Source organism: Capsicum annuum, chromosome 12 (genome assembly GCF_002878395.1).
Source record: "Capsicum annuum cultivar UCD-10X-F1 chromosome 12, UCD10Xv1.1, whole genome shotgun sequence".
Classification (NCBI taxonomy): Eukaryota; Viridiplantae; Streptophyta; class Magnoliopsida; order Solanales; family Solanaceae; genus Capsicum; species Capsicum annuum.
The window spans coordinates 223826107-223841289 of record NC_061122.1 but is presented as its reverse complement, the minus strand read 5'-3'; the positions used below and the strand labels follow the sequence as shown (position 1 = coordinate 223841289).

Below are 15183 nucleotides of genomic sequence, written 5' to 3'. Positions count from 1 at the left end.
GGACTTATCTAGTGCGGTTTACATCTTCTGTGTGGTTTGCGAGTTATTGCACAGTGAGCAGGTTACCACAAAGTGCTCGCCCGGAGGACTGAAACCGTGGCAGACGTTGTGGTTTCCCTAGGGGTTCCAAACGAAAAAAAAATAAATAAAACAACAACATATCCAGTATTAGCTTTAGCCATGCTCAACAGAAAATTATACAAATTGACATGATAAATATTAACAATAAGTTGTTGTACCAATTCATGACTTCTCCTCTTCCTTCACCTCTCCTTTACAGGGACCATAAGCTCTACAGCAAACAACATAACACAGTATGTTAACTAGACTAAATCCTGCAAGAACCAGATAATAGTAGTCGTAATGGCCCTTGTTTACATTGCTCGATACCCAACTTTCTGCCCCTCCTCGTTTGGTCAAGTTGTCGATAGTACTCATTACAAAGCTAGCTAGTAAGCTTCCCACTCCTGAACTAACTCCTAGTAGAGCAGAAGCTACACTTGACATGCTTCTAGGAAATTCTGATATATAAAATTCGTTTTGGCCGATGGCGTGCACGGCCACTGCTACGCCAGTAAGGCAATTCTGGGGAAGTAGCCAAATTGCTGACATAGGTATCACGCCTTGTGGATCATCAGAGTACCCCTCCTTGATTGCGACACTTCTCCGGACACCTTCTACAGCTGCTACCACTAAGACTGACAGGAAGGAGAGAAATAAACCAAACCCCATTCTCTCTTTTGTGCTGAAATGAGTAGGTTTTCCAGACAATTTTGATGCTATGGGAAGAATCAAACAATCATAGAGGACAAGCCAAAGTATAGCAGAGATAACACCAAAGAGGCCAAAGGAACCCGCGGGGATTTCAAAGCTTGAACCAATATGTCGATCCATGGTAGTCGCTTGAAGTACTGGAAAAGAGTTCTGGCTTAAATTTATGGAAAATACTACTGCCGTCAACCAGATTGGAAAAACTTTGAGCAATGCTTTCAGCTCCTCGACTTGATCTACGGTGCAAAGACGCCAAGGATCTGTTGCTTCTCCATCTGGGCTCAAATCTAGTTGAGGATCTTGTGCAATGCAAGCTTTATTCAGAAACCTGTAGGCAAAAAATTGAAGTTAAGACGGAATACGAACAAGTATACAGACCAGAAAAATATCCAAAAGCCTCATGAATTTTGAACTACATGACATGAGGTCTCTTAAACAATAAAAGCGGGAGTCAGTAGCACATTGAGTTATGTTTGTCATCAGTTGGTGCAGGTCGAAACAAAGAACTAGTAAATGATGGATCGAATGATAGTTTATTTCTGGGCAAAAAAGCATACAGGTTAAATAACCAAACAACAATTAACCATTACATACGTTCTCTTTCAAGAATACACAGAAAATAAGATGACCAACAGATAACGATTGGTAAGAATGAAGTTACCTCAGTTTTTCACTTGGAAGAACTATGGCTGACCCTCTTTTCTGATGGTATAGTATATCTGCACTTTCTGACGACGATCCGAGACATCTATTTCTATAAGAAGCTACAATCACTTGAAAAAGGCCAGTGATTAAACTCGATTTAGGCTTCAGCTTCACGTAGAATGGAGTACCCAAATAAATTAAAACAGTTGAAAACAACATCAGCAAAACGGGAGCTCCAAAACCTAAATCCCAGCCCATGTTGACTTGGATATAAACAAGACACATGAGAGCAACAAGGAGAGACAAAGCATACAAGGCATAGTACCAGCTGAAGTATCTCTCCATTGCACGCGCATTTCCATGATAAACTTCCCGTGTCAACTGATCAGAACCAAATGCTAAAGATGAGGATTTGATTGCACCATCTCCAATGGCAGTGATCCCCAAAGAGAAACACAGGAAGAAGAATTGTAACATATCTGCTGATCTGCAAATGCTGTTGGAACTGACACAGGGTGGGGGCCTTGCTTGCGGAATCACTGATGTCAGCCAAAACAGAAACATCCCCTTCAAAACACATAAAATGCCTAGAATTACTGTCGGTTTCAGATTGAGGCTGCAACGGAGTATCTAGCGGAATCTACGCATTCAAATCACCAACAAGACTGTTTCAGTTATGCACAGAAATGATAAACTAGACTAAGATATCACATTTCAAAGATAAGTTTGTTGAGTTGATTCTAGAATATTTACTAAACGATCTCATCCCGGGAACCTTCTTCCTAATGTTTTACACATAATAGCACTCGGATAAGTAAAGCCATACATAAATGAAACAACATGAAGTGAGGACACAATATTACTTGCTCCAACTAACACTACATTGTCACTTTGTTCCTTAAAACCTAAGGGAATTAACGAAAGAAACCAACTCAGTTAAAGAACTTTACCACGAGGGTAACAACAGATCCCAATCCTATCATCTGGAACCGACCCACAAAAGCATCCGCCATAAAGGCCGCAACAACTGGAGAGAAATTGGTAGCTGCTGACCAGATGAACATAATATTGGACCCAGTAGTCATATCCATGTGATACTCATTCATCAAATACAGGATCATATTAGGAGTAAGAGCAGACAACGCCGCATTCATCAAAGCCGTACTTCCTAACCGAAATCCAAAAAAGTAATAGATTAAACAGAGAATTAATGACTCCCCTAACTGTTACATTGGAATCTCCATGGCCAACAAAATCATATTCACCCACTTCTTTTGATTTCACATTAAACCATGACTAGTGAATCAACAAGTAGGTAAAGATTATCAAACTGTAGGTGTTTATCAAGAAGTTAACACATAAATGAACTCGTTTCTAGATCTATTCGACAAAAAATCAAAAGGAAAACAAACAGGAGGGAAGGCCATACCAAAAACCAAAGACACATTTCTTAACCAAAATCAAATAAAATAAAGATCAAGCAGATAATAACAACTCAACAACTATTCCATTGAACCCATGCTAACAAGTAACAAATCATCAACTAAGTACAAATTATCAAATTGAGCTGAGCAATTATGTGTGCTTATGAAGAAACTATCACATAAATGAACTTGTTCCTAAAAATTATTCGACAAAAAATCAAAAGGAAAACGAATAGGTGGAAAGGCTATACCAAAAACTAAAGACGCATTTCCTAACCAAAATCAAATAAATTAAAGATCAAGCAGAGAACAGCAACTCGAAAACTATTTAATTGAACCCATGACTAACAAATCAACAACTAGGTACAAATTATCATATTGAACCTCCAGGAAAGAGCAAGCACAGGTGTCTAAGAAGAAATTATCACATGAATGAACTTATTCATAAAAGTTATGCGACAAAAGTCAAGAGGAAAACAAATACTAGGATACGCCATATCAAAAATCAAAAGCCGCATTTCCTAACCAAAATTTTGAAAAAAGTAAAAAGTTCAAGAAAGAATTACTGCAGCTTTCCCGCTCCCCTTGATTATCATATACAAAAACGTCTCTTCCACTTTCCTACCAAATCTCTCTCTATTCTGGCAAATAAATGAAGGGATCAAAAAGATTATGGCAGATCATGTTCACCAAAACAATATCAAATCGAAGCTTCATGAGTGCAATTACAGGCAGAGACACGTCTAGGATTTTGAGTTTATGATTTATCGATTCTAGAAAAGAAAAGTTACTAGATGCTGAATAGATTATTGATACATTTGACGAGAAATTAACACATACATGAACTTTTTCCGAGAAGTTAATCAACAACAACAAAACATACCGAGTGTAATCCCACAAGCGGGATTTGGGGAGATTGGTGTGTACGCAGTCTTACCCCCTAACTTGTGAATTTGAAGATAGAGAGGTTGTTTTGCACATATACTCGGCTCAAGTTAAAGCATATCACAATATGAAAAGGAAATGCACGAACAAGCAAACATGATAAAAATAAAGGAGAAGGGACTAAAGGTCAAAAACACACTCGAAATATCTTGATTTTTCGAGTTTACTACCTGAAGTATCATAACTATTTCTCAAAACATCTCTCAACTATCACGTACTACTTTTTCTACCTAAAATGTCATGATCATTCAAGTAGGAACAACAAATAGTTGAGGTGTGTTTTTATAAATAGCTGGCGATAATTCAGGAAGAAAACTCGTACACTTGATAATTTTGGTATGAAACTTGAAAAATCGAGATAATTTAGATGCGTTTTTTACTATGATAGTGAAAGAGAAGCCAGGAAATTCAGAATAAAAAGGGAAAAAGGAATATCACGTTAATCAACAACAACATACCTAGTGTAATCCCACAAAAGGGAATTAGTGAAGGTTGATGTGTACACAGTCTTACCCTTACCTTGTGAATGTGAAGATAGAGATTGTTTTCGGCAGATACCCAACTCAAGTTAAGCATATCAAAATCAAGCATGAAAAGGAAATGCAGTAACGAGCAACAATGCTAGAAATAAGTAGAAAGAGTTAATGCTCAAAAGCACACTTAAAATGTCCCAATTTTTCAAGGTTCTACCAAAACTATCGGCAACTATTTATCAAAACATACCCCAACTATCGTTTATTACTTTTTCTACCTGAAATATCATCATCATTCAAGTAGGAACAACACATAATTGAGGTAGGTTTTGATAAATAGTTTGTGATAATTCAGGTAGAAAATTCACATACTTGATAGTTCAAGTAAGAAACTCTCACTTTTTTTCGACGTGAAATATCACGATCATTCAAGTAGGAACAACACATAGTTGAGATGTATTTTGATAAATAATTGGTAAAATTCAGGTAGAAAATTCGCATACTTGATAGTTCATGAATAAAACTCTCAATTTTTTTCTACCAGAAGTATCATGATCATTCAAGTAGGATAAACAGATAGTTGAGGTGTATTTCTTTGATAAATAATTTGTGATAAGTCAAGTAGAAAACTCGTATACTTGATAGTTCAGGCATAAAACTCTCAATTTTTTCCTACCTGAAGTATGACGATGATTCAAGTAGAAACAATAGATAGTTGAGGTGTATTTTAATAAATAACTGGTAATAATTCAGGTAGAAAACTCGCATATTTGATAGTTCAGGCATAAAACTCTCAATTTTTTTCTAACTGAAGTGTCACGATAATTCAAGTAGGAACAACATATAGTTGAGGTGTATTTTAATAAATAATTGGTAATAATTCGGTTAGAAAACTTGCATACTTGATAGTTCAGGTATAAAACTCTCGATGTTTTCCTACCTGACATATCACGATAATTCAAGTAGGAATGACATATAGTTGAGGTGTATTTTAATAAACAATTGGCAATAATTCAGGTAGAAAACTTACATACTTGATAGTTCAGGTATAAAACTCTCGATGTTTTCCTACCTGGCATATCACAATCATTCAAGTAGGAACAACAGATAGTTGAGGTGTATTTAAGCAACTAATTAACGATAATTCGGGTAGAGAACTCACACAGTTTGCAAATAAGTACAACAATAACAATAACATACCCAGTGTATTCCCACAAAGTGTTAGTGGGGTCTGCGAAGGTTAAAGTGTATGTAGTCCATATTAAGCATAATTATTTTATATTATCAGTATTAGAATAATTTACTGTATAGTTACTGTCTATTTGTATTTGTAAAAGACTCCTCCTATTGTATGAGTCTATTGTTGTATATCTGTTCTTAAGTTTAGTTGTAGGTTGTTGTTATTTATTGTATTTAAAGTCTGGATGTTGAAGGAATAAAATCATCTTTCGACTATCTCTCTTTATTTGATTTTATATGTTATCAGCGCCTCTAGCCTCTTACGAGTTAGATCCTCTTTCTCTCCTCATCTATGGCTACACCTCAAGAAATAATCCCTCCAGTTATTATTAACTCTGGTGATGCTACTGCTACCAACAACAACAGTGCTTCTGCTGCTTCACCTATTGTTCATGTGGTACAATGCAACGCATCTCAATTACTTATCAAATTGCAAGGTAATCTCAACTTCTCGACTTGGAAAGCACAACTTGTGATGCTACTCAATGGCCATCAGCTCATGGGACATTTTGACGGATCAAAATCGGCACCACCAATAACTGTTACTCAAGATAACCTTGCCAAATCCCAGCTATCAAATCTGCTTCTCTCAGGACCAACTGATCCAGCAAGCAATGATGGCATCTGTCGATCCCACCATTGCTCTTACTGTTGCCACAGCTCCATCTGCTAAGACAGCCTGGGAACTTCTTCACACGGCTTACGCAAATAAGAGCCACACTCGCATTTTTAGCTTGCACGACCAATTACAAAATATCAAGAAAGCCTCTAAATCTGTTGCAGAATACTTACAAGAGGTTCGATCTCTTTCTGATGCTCTCAAAGTTGTTGGATCACTAGTAACAGATGATGAACTTATTGTTAAGATTCTAAGCGGCCTGGGCCCGGAGTATCGTGAAATCTCTGCCGCTATAAGAGCAAGAGACTCTTCGTTGAGTTTTGAAGAATTGTTTCACAAGCTCATAGATCATGAGCTTTTCCTCAAGCACCAAGATCTCGAGAAGTCATCCTCCACTATCACAGCTGTTGTAGCACAGAAGACAAACATGCCACACCAGTCTAATAGGAACAATCATCGCTTCAACAATCAACAGTGGAACCAATCTGCTCCTCGACAATCCAGCTCCAACAATCAGCAGAATTGGAGATCAAATTCAAGACAATTTGTTCGATGCCAATTGTGCCAAAAATTTGCAGATGTATGTCGCTCCAAATCGCACAATTATTTTGAAGCTAAGGACAACTTTGCCTCTAGTTTGCAGTCAGCAGAAAGCTCTTGGATTCTAGATTCTGGAGCGAGTCATCATGTCACGGCTGACCCTCATAATCTTGAAGAGTATACAGGCATTGAGGGAATATCCATGGGTAATGGTAAAACCATTTCTATTACTCATACTGGTTCAACTCAGATACAAGCATCTAATCTGCTTTTAGGCTTTCTAATACTCTATGTGCTCCATCAATTAAAAAAAATCTTATTTCTGTAGCTAAATTTTGTCAAGACAATCTAACATCTGTTGAATTTTTTCCTTTTACTTTTCTTGTGAATGACTTGTATACTCAGAAGCCACTGGTACAAGGTCAGAATAAGAATGGACTCTATGAGTGGCCACAACATCCACCCAGACCACCAATATCCATCAATCTTGCATCCACAAAAAAGTTTATTTCCAACTATGGCATTGTCGCTTGGGTCATCCTCATTCGATGATTTTAAATGTTATTTTGAAGAAGTTTTCTTTACCTGTTGCTACTAAAGAAAAAATTGAATTTTGTAATGCTTGTTCCTCTAATAAAGCACATCGTTTTCCATTTCAACGACGCACTTTATCCAGTAATGATCCTCTTCGGGTTATCTTTAGCGAATTATGGGGACCATTGCCCGTTTTATCACTAGACAAATTTATATTACTGTATTTTTGTTGATCACTACACCAAGTATACTTGGTTGTATACAATTAAAAATAAAAGTGAAGTCGCCTCTTTGTTCCAAAATTTTCATCCTTTAGTAGAGAATTTTTTCAAAACAAAAATTAAATCTCTTTATTCGGATGGAGGAGGTAAATACAAAAGTCTTAAGTCCTATCTTCGATAGAATGGCATTGAACATTTAGTTTCACCTTCCTACACGCCACAACGCGTTGCCATAGCTGAACGTCGTCATCGTCATATTGTTGAAACAACCAAAACCTTTCTCTATGAAGCATCCCTACCACCAGAACTATGGTCTTTTGCCTGCCATCATGTTGTTTATCTCATTAATCGACTACCCACACCCATCTTAAATAACGAATCACCCTACCAAAAATTATTTGGTAAACCACCCAACTATGCCAATTTTAAAAAATTTTGGTTGTCTTTGTTATCCATGGCTTAAACACTACACCAAAAATAAGTTGGAGCCTAAGTCCACCCCTTGCGTGTATTTAGGCGTTTCTCAGAGCCATCATGCACACCTCTGCTTTGATCCAGTGCAGTCGAAAATATTTATCAGTCGTGATATTTTTTTTATGGAAAAAATTTTCCTTTTAAAACAATGTTTCTACATATAAGAAAAAACTTTTCTCAACTGACCTGGGAAGATGTTAACTCCAAAGAGGAAACTCTGAAGTCAGCTACCATTCCAACACCCTCTACTGATATACCCCCACTTATACCACTGTCCTTAGAATCACAAAATACTAGCTCCTTCAATTCTGGCCAAGTACCAGTAGTCACTGCAACTATTCCAGGTAATTCTACACTTTCTTCTACTTCTTCCCAGCATGACAAAATCTCAAACACATAACCTGCACCTTTGATAACATACCAAAGACGTAAATCTAACACTAACACTCCACAACAAATCCCGAATGCTCCATCTCCAACCACTAATTCACCATTGACAACTTCACTTACTGGCAGCGGAAGTCCCAGCTCCGAAAAACCCCACATGCCGATTCCAGAGCCTGTAGTAAACCGAATGACAACTAGGTCCCAGAATAATATTACCAAGCCCAAAAGACAATTCAGTTTTCTAACTCACTTCACTACTACACCAACAACCTTCAAACAAGCCAACATCCACAAAGAGTGGAGACAAGCAATGCAAGTATACTATGATGCTTTAATTGTCACGATCCGAACCGGGGCCCTGGCCGTAACGAGCATTCCCGAACCCGAAGGCCCGAAACGCCCTCTGTATATCTGGTAATCATGCACATAATTCATATGATCAAAGTAATACGGAATAGACACAATAATACGGAAACATGGTCAATAATTTAAAATAGTTAAAAGCCTGAAAACATGTCCAACAATATTTAATAAACATCTGCAACAGTTTGCGAAATCTCTACTGACATACTATCTAAATAACTGGGACAAGGCCCCCAGCAGACCAAAATCCATACTAAAATAAATACCTAAATGACTAGGCCTTCCGAATCAAAGAAGGCTCACCAACTGAACTCTAAGACAACCCTGTCTGTAGACTCTACTGAGGATCTGGACCCCTAGACTGCGCCTCAGTACCTGGGAGGAAGGGGGGTCAGCACAATTGTACTGGCACGCGAAGCAATCCAAAATAGAGTAATTGAACACACACACACACATATATATATAATACGTGAGAGCAAATGTTCATCAAACATTATGCATAAAATAGTTTCTGAAAAACACATGGGCACCTTCTAAAAACATGTAACCTGTCTGTAAATCTCAAACTCTGATCTGTGTATTACTTCTGAGTTAGGTGGTATCCCCTACAAGTCTGATATTCCATGGGCGATATGGAATCCGCCATTGACTCAGCGGGGAAGCCTTCAATCAGAGTATGCCGCAAGGGTTGGAGTTCGATACGCCACACGACACTTAAGTCAGTGTATAATAATATACCCGGGTCGGCAAACCACGGTTTTAGGAAATGAGTTGCTTAAACTCAAGCCCTCTTCAGGGAACCACCTAACATCTCTGTATGCCCATTTTTAACCTTTTCTGTACATGCAACATTCTGAATGTCTAAAATCATAATAGTCTGAAATGTCTATTAGTCTGATATGGCATTGGTCTGAATTGGTATCGTCATACCAAGACTTGCAAGTCATGATTTATGAGCCATAATACATTAAGTTAAATCTTTCATTTAAAGCATAATTTAGACCACCAAAAATATTCAACTGATATAGAAGATTTCTTGTTTCGAAACTCAAGTCAAAATCATGCAAAAACTTCATCAAAATATGGTGGTTTAGTGCCTTTAGCAAATCGATGCACTTTTTCATTACATGCATTATGAACATTAAACATTCATGCTAGATTCCCTCTTTGGTGATTTAAAACCACCTTAAAATCATAACAAGAGTTCAATCATTTCATATAGTGTTTTTCAGGGATGCATTGCAAAACAATTCATATGCTATAAGAAATCTGAAAAAATTCACTAAAGAGGGAATTCACCGAAAATCATGCTCTCAACAAGAATTCATTCTTAAATACATGGTTTCATACATTCATATTCTCAAATCACTTTGGGAAAGGTCAAAAGACCAAAACAATGATGTTAAAATATTTAATACATGAATATATACATAGATTCAAAAACCCCATTCTAAAACATGATTTTTCTATGCCCATGAGAATTTAGGAAAACCTTGCGTACCTATATTTCGAAAAATAATGGGTGCTTCTTGAAGCCTGTGGATTGGGGATTCCGAATCTCTAATCAATTTTGAAAACCCACGGTTAAATCTTGATTTATTTGGATTTTTAGCTTGAAACCTTTGAGAGTGTTCTTGAGAATTTTTAATGAATGTGGATGTATTTTGGAGAATTGGGGACTGAATTTCGTGTTTATGGTTGAATAAGGGTGGGAAAAAGACCATTTTGCCCCAAAAACAGAGTGTTTAAGTCACTTGAAACCATAAGATATGCGCCGCATATGATATCGCATATATTTACATAGGCGCCGCATATGATGTCGCCTATATTTACATAGGTGCCGCATACGATATCACCTATATTTACATAGGTGCCCCGCATATGCTTTCCAGTGGCCATGTGCGATTGGTTAGGTGACACATACTACTTTGAAAGGCCATAACTTCTTGCTCGGGTGTCGGATTTTAGCAAAATTGGTATCGTTGGAAAGTTAACTCGAAGTCCTATCATTTGACACATAGTAGCCTCTCTAATTCGATATATACAGAGATTTATGGTCGATGGAAGCTAACACAAATTACAACGTCCACTAAAACTTAATCGATCGAAATAGTTTCAACTCGTCCTTGAGTTGAAGGACCTCTATGGTCTAAATTCATGCTCAAAAGGATTCACATACTACATAAACATGCCAAATTGGCATAGGATTTAAGGCTCTGGGATTATCAACGCATCAGAGTCATGATTTTTATTCTAGCCCGAAATGCGGGGTGTTATATTAATGAAGAATCAGACTTGGGAATTGGTACCACCAGACTCAACGAAGAATGTTGTGGACTGCAAATGGTTGTATCGCATTAAAAGAAAAGCGGACGGTTCTATAGATCGATACAAAGCTCGCCTTGTTGCAAAGGGGTTCACACAATGCCCTGGCTTGGATTTTCATGAAACCTTCAGTCCAGTTATTAAGCCAACAACAGTGCAACTTGTGTTATCTATAGCAGTGCAGCACAATTGGTCGAGTCATCAACTCGACGTCAACAATGCTTTCCTACAGGGCCAGTTGACTGAAGAGGTTTTTATGACTCAACCTCAAGGATTTATCAATTCCCAATTTCCTTCTCATGTTTGTAGATTAAAAAAAGTCATTTATGGTCTTAAACAGGCCCCTCGGGCTTGGTATACTGCACTGCATAATCATCTACAGAAAATGGGATTTATTAAATCTGAATCCGATACCTCTTTGTTTATTTTGAAGAATTTGGCTGCTACTGTTTATGTGCTCGTTTATGTTGATGACATTTTGATCACGGGAAGTCATCCCGGCTTGATTAAACATGTTATTGATTCCTTAGGTTCTCATTTTTCTCTAAAGGATCTTGGCAATTTAAACTACTTCTTGGGTGTGGAAGCAAAAAAAGTGCCAGATGGTCTTATTCTCTCTCAGTCGAAATACATTGACATTTTGTCTGAATTGGATATACAAAATTGTGAAGGAGTTTCGACACCAATGTGTTCTGGTAAACCACCTCGGGCAGCTGATAATTCTCCACCTGCGAATGCTACACTCTACAGGCGCACACTCGGTAAGTTGCAATATTTATCATTTACATGGCCTGACATTTCTTATGCTGTCAACAAACTGTCACAGTTTATGCATGATCCTACTGATGAACACGGGAAGGCGGTTAAAAGGATACTACGGTATCTCAAATCCACGGCAGCTTCAGGTTTTCATATTTGTCGTGACTCGGACTGCAATCTTTACATGTATGTTGATGCTGATTGGGCGGGAGACCCAAAGGATAGAATATCCACATCAGACTATGTTCTTTTCTTTGGGCACAATTTTGTCAGTTGGTCGTCAAAAAAGCAACAAGTTGTAGCTCGCTCATCTACTGAAGCAGAGTACAAATCAGTTGCAAATGCTCTTGCACAATGAATTGTGTATCACCATTCCAAATACACCCACAATCTTCTGTGACAATGTCGGTGTCACTTATCTTTGTCATAATCCAGTGTTCCATAGCCGTATGAAACATATTGTTGTCGACTTTTGTTATGTTAGTAACCAAGTTCAAGCGCGTCGAGTTCTTGTCAAACACACTCATGCTTGTGATCAACTTGTCGATACACTTACCACGCCATTGCCAGAACCAGCCTTTGCAAGGTGTCATTCCAAGTTAGGCGTTGTTGCACCACACCTAACTTGAGGGGGTTTATTAAGCATAATTATTTTATATTATCAGTAGAATAATTTACTGTATAGTTACAATCTGTTTGTATTTGTAGAAGACTCCTCGTATTGTAGGAGGCTATTGTTGTATATTTGTTCCTTAAGTTTAGCTGTAGGTTGTTGTTATTTATTGTATTTAAAGTCTGGATGCTGAAGGAATAAAATCATCTTTCGATTATCTCTCTTTATCTGATTTTATAGTCCATACCACTACCTCAGATGAAGTAGAGAGGTTGTTTTCTACAGAGCTCCGGCTCAGGACATATAACAGTATACCAAACAAATAACACCAAAGCACACTTGGAAAATAAGTATGAAAATTAAAAAACCGAGATAATTTAGGTGTGTTTTTGACACTTAAGTTACTACACATTCAAAAAAAAAGCTGAAAAATTCACAGAAAAAAAAAATGAAGAATGGAAAGTAAGTTATACCAAGGATGAAAGGCAAAGTTCTGCAGCCACCCTTTTGAGTTTCTTGATCATCATCATCCATCTCCACCAACAACAATGGCTCTTCAACCATTTCACCTTTTTCACATACTAAATTCTCCATGTGTACAATCCAAGTATTCAAAAAAATCTCTCTTCCAGCTTTGTTGGTACTACTAATATATATGCACTCCAATTAGTGGAGTGTACGTAATAAAGGACAGTGTGACAGTCACACTACAACAACCAAACGGACGTGAATTGAATTATGGGAAATGGACGCAAATGCCCACGAGGTCAAAAGAATTGTCAGAGTGGCCATTGATTTTGCATTTCCTTATAGTCATTTAACGCTTTTTCTCGTCATAATAACAACAACAAATTTAGTGTATTTTTACATAGTAAAGTTCGGAGAGGGTAAAATATATACAATTCATATCATTATCTTCAAAAAAGTAGATTCCGATCTTTCTAGCTACTTCTTCCTTCTTCTTTTTTTGCTAGTAATTCAAAAAAGAAAAAAATTACTATTCTATTTTTATAAAATAAATAAATTTGCTCTTTTAATTTTTTTAACAATCAAATGCAATTTTATAGTTTTTTTCCCCCAACTCTTCACTTCTATTTTTTGTATAATTCGTATATAATAAATGTATAATCATTTTATAAATAATGTACACTTATAGATTATTAGTTTAATCGCACGTGTAACTTTTAATTATTTAAAATTAAATGATTTTATTTATTGCGATGGTCTAATGAAATGCAAAAAGTTCAAATCTTTCACACTTTTAATATAATAATGAAACAGAACATATGTGTTGTTTTTACATATCTTTTACTCTAAACACTTATATATTTTACAATCAGAAGCTTCAAGTAGTTAATGAATTGTCACTTTTACTTTTGTCATGTTGTACCTCTTTTCATTGCTGCTAGTGTGGTATTATTATTCCTGTATTTTTTCTATATTTAAAATTTGAATCTTTAGAAAATCTTTGATTACTTACTTAAAACTTTTAAAAATTTGGTACTTCTCATATTTTTCTTATTCTAACCTTTCATATTTACTTCTAGATTTTTCAAATCTTTTTAAAACCAACTTTAATTGATTTAGAGTTCTTAAACTAATGAAAAAGTTATTAGTTGTCATTAATTCTGATGACTTCTAATAAGAAAATATTTTATTCTAAATATTTAATTAATTTTCAGTTCTTAAATATTAGGAAAATAGTTAAAAGACTATTTTGTCTAAAGATGAAACTTTTAGTGAAGGGCAAAAAGTCCAAACAACATTTGTAAGGCACTTCACACTTTTAATATAGTACTAGTTTAATCTACACGTGCCTCGCACGTGTAACGTTTGACCATTTAAAATTAAATAATTTTGTCTATTACGGAGATTTTTAATAAAGTGTAAATGCTCAAATCAGTTTTGAAAAATCTTTCTCACTTTAATATAATAATGTAAATATAAACATGTGCACATATATATTTTACCACCAGAAGTTCCTAGTAGTTGACGGATCATCACTTTTGCGGTTGTCATATAGTTTCGCTTTTTCTTATTGACACAGGCTAAGAGAGACGTATCAATTTGAACCATATTTGTGTTACGATTACATATTTAAAATCTTTCTTTATTTTTTAAGTCATTTTTTTACAAAATCATTGATTGCATTCTTATTACGTACTTAAATTTTTTTAAAATCTGATACTTCTTAAATTTTTCGTATTCTAATGGTTTTATATTTATTTCTAGATTTTTCAAATCTTCTTGAAATCAAATTTAGTTGATTTAGAATTCTTAAACTAATGAAAAAATTATTAGTTGTCATTAATTTTGATGACTAATAAGGAAAGGTTTTACCATAAACATATTTAATTGATTTCAACTCTTAAATTAGAAAAAAATAGTGAAATTTTGATGACTTATAGGAAATGTTTTACCATAAATATATTTAATTAATTTTTAAATTTTAAATATTAGAAAAAAATAGTGAAAAGACGATTTTGTCTAAAGCAAAGACTTTTAATGAAGGGCAAAATGTTCAAACAATATTTTTAAGGCCCTTCACACTTTTAATATATTATAGATTATAGATTATAGATTATAGATATAGATGATAGATAGATATACAATTATTACACACTTTATGGTCTATATATTTAAAAACATTCAAATGGTAATGTGCAAGTTTAATTGAAATATATAAAAGCATATACAATTTATTCAACAATGATATAATTTTATTTCATATATATACAATCGTAATAGATACAATTTTATACAATAATAATATAATTTCTATACATGTCCAAATAGATAGATATTTCATACAGTAATGATACAATTTCTATACAAATCATATATAAAAATA

At 35.5% G+C, this 15183-nt stretch overlaps 1 protein-coding gene across 4 annotated transcripts; it reads right to left on the bottom strand.

The window, feature by feature from the left end:
• Positions 1-184: 184 nt before the first annotated feature.
• LOC107850140 (protein NRT1/ PTR FAMILY 1.2) lies at positions 185-13002 on the bottom strand. 4 transcript variants are annotated; one of them, XM_016694564.2, is made up of 4 exons: positions 12806-13002; positions 2367-2584; positions 1433-1983; positions 185-1099 (listed from the first exon to the last, which is right to left on the bottom strand). In XM_016694564.2, the coding sequence occupies exons 1-4, from the start codon at positions 12924-12926 to the stop codon at positions 244-246; spliced, it is 1746 nt and encodes a 581-aa protein (XP_016550050.1). In that variant the 5' UTR covers positions 12927-13002; the 3' UTR covers positions 185-243. The 4 variants fall into 4 exon arrangements, with proteins under 4 accessions (XP_016550050.1, XP_047257172.1, XP_047257173.1 ...); XM_047401216.1 differs by having other exon boundaries at positions 2367-2580; positions 12806-12940; XM_047401217.1 differs by lacking the exon at positions 2367-2584 and having other exon boundaries at positions 12806-12987.
• Positions 13003-15183: the final 2181 nt, after the last annotated feature.

What these genes read in the sequence shown, in the direction of transcription:
- LOC107850140 (XM_016694564.2), bottom strand. Translation starts at nt 12,926, where the DNA reads ATGGAGAATTTAGTATGTGAAAAAGGTGAAATGGTTGAAGAGCCATTG. An exon ending in AACTTTGCCTTTCATCCTTG is followed by an intron (nt 2,585 to 12,805) that starts GTATAACTTACT and finishes GATTTCGGTTAG; the next exon opens with GAAGTACGGCTTTGATGAAT. An exon ending in CTTCCAAGTGAAAAACTGAG is followed by an intron (nt 1,100 to 1,432) that starts GTAACTTCATTC and finishes TTTTGCCTACAG; the next exon opens with GTTTCTGAATAAAGCTTGCA.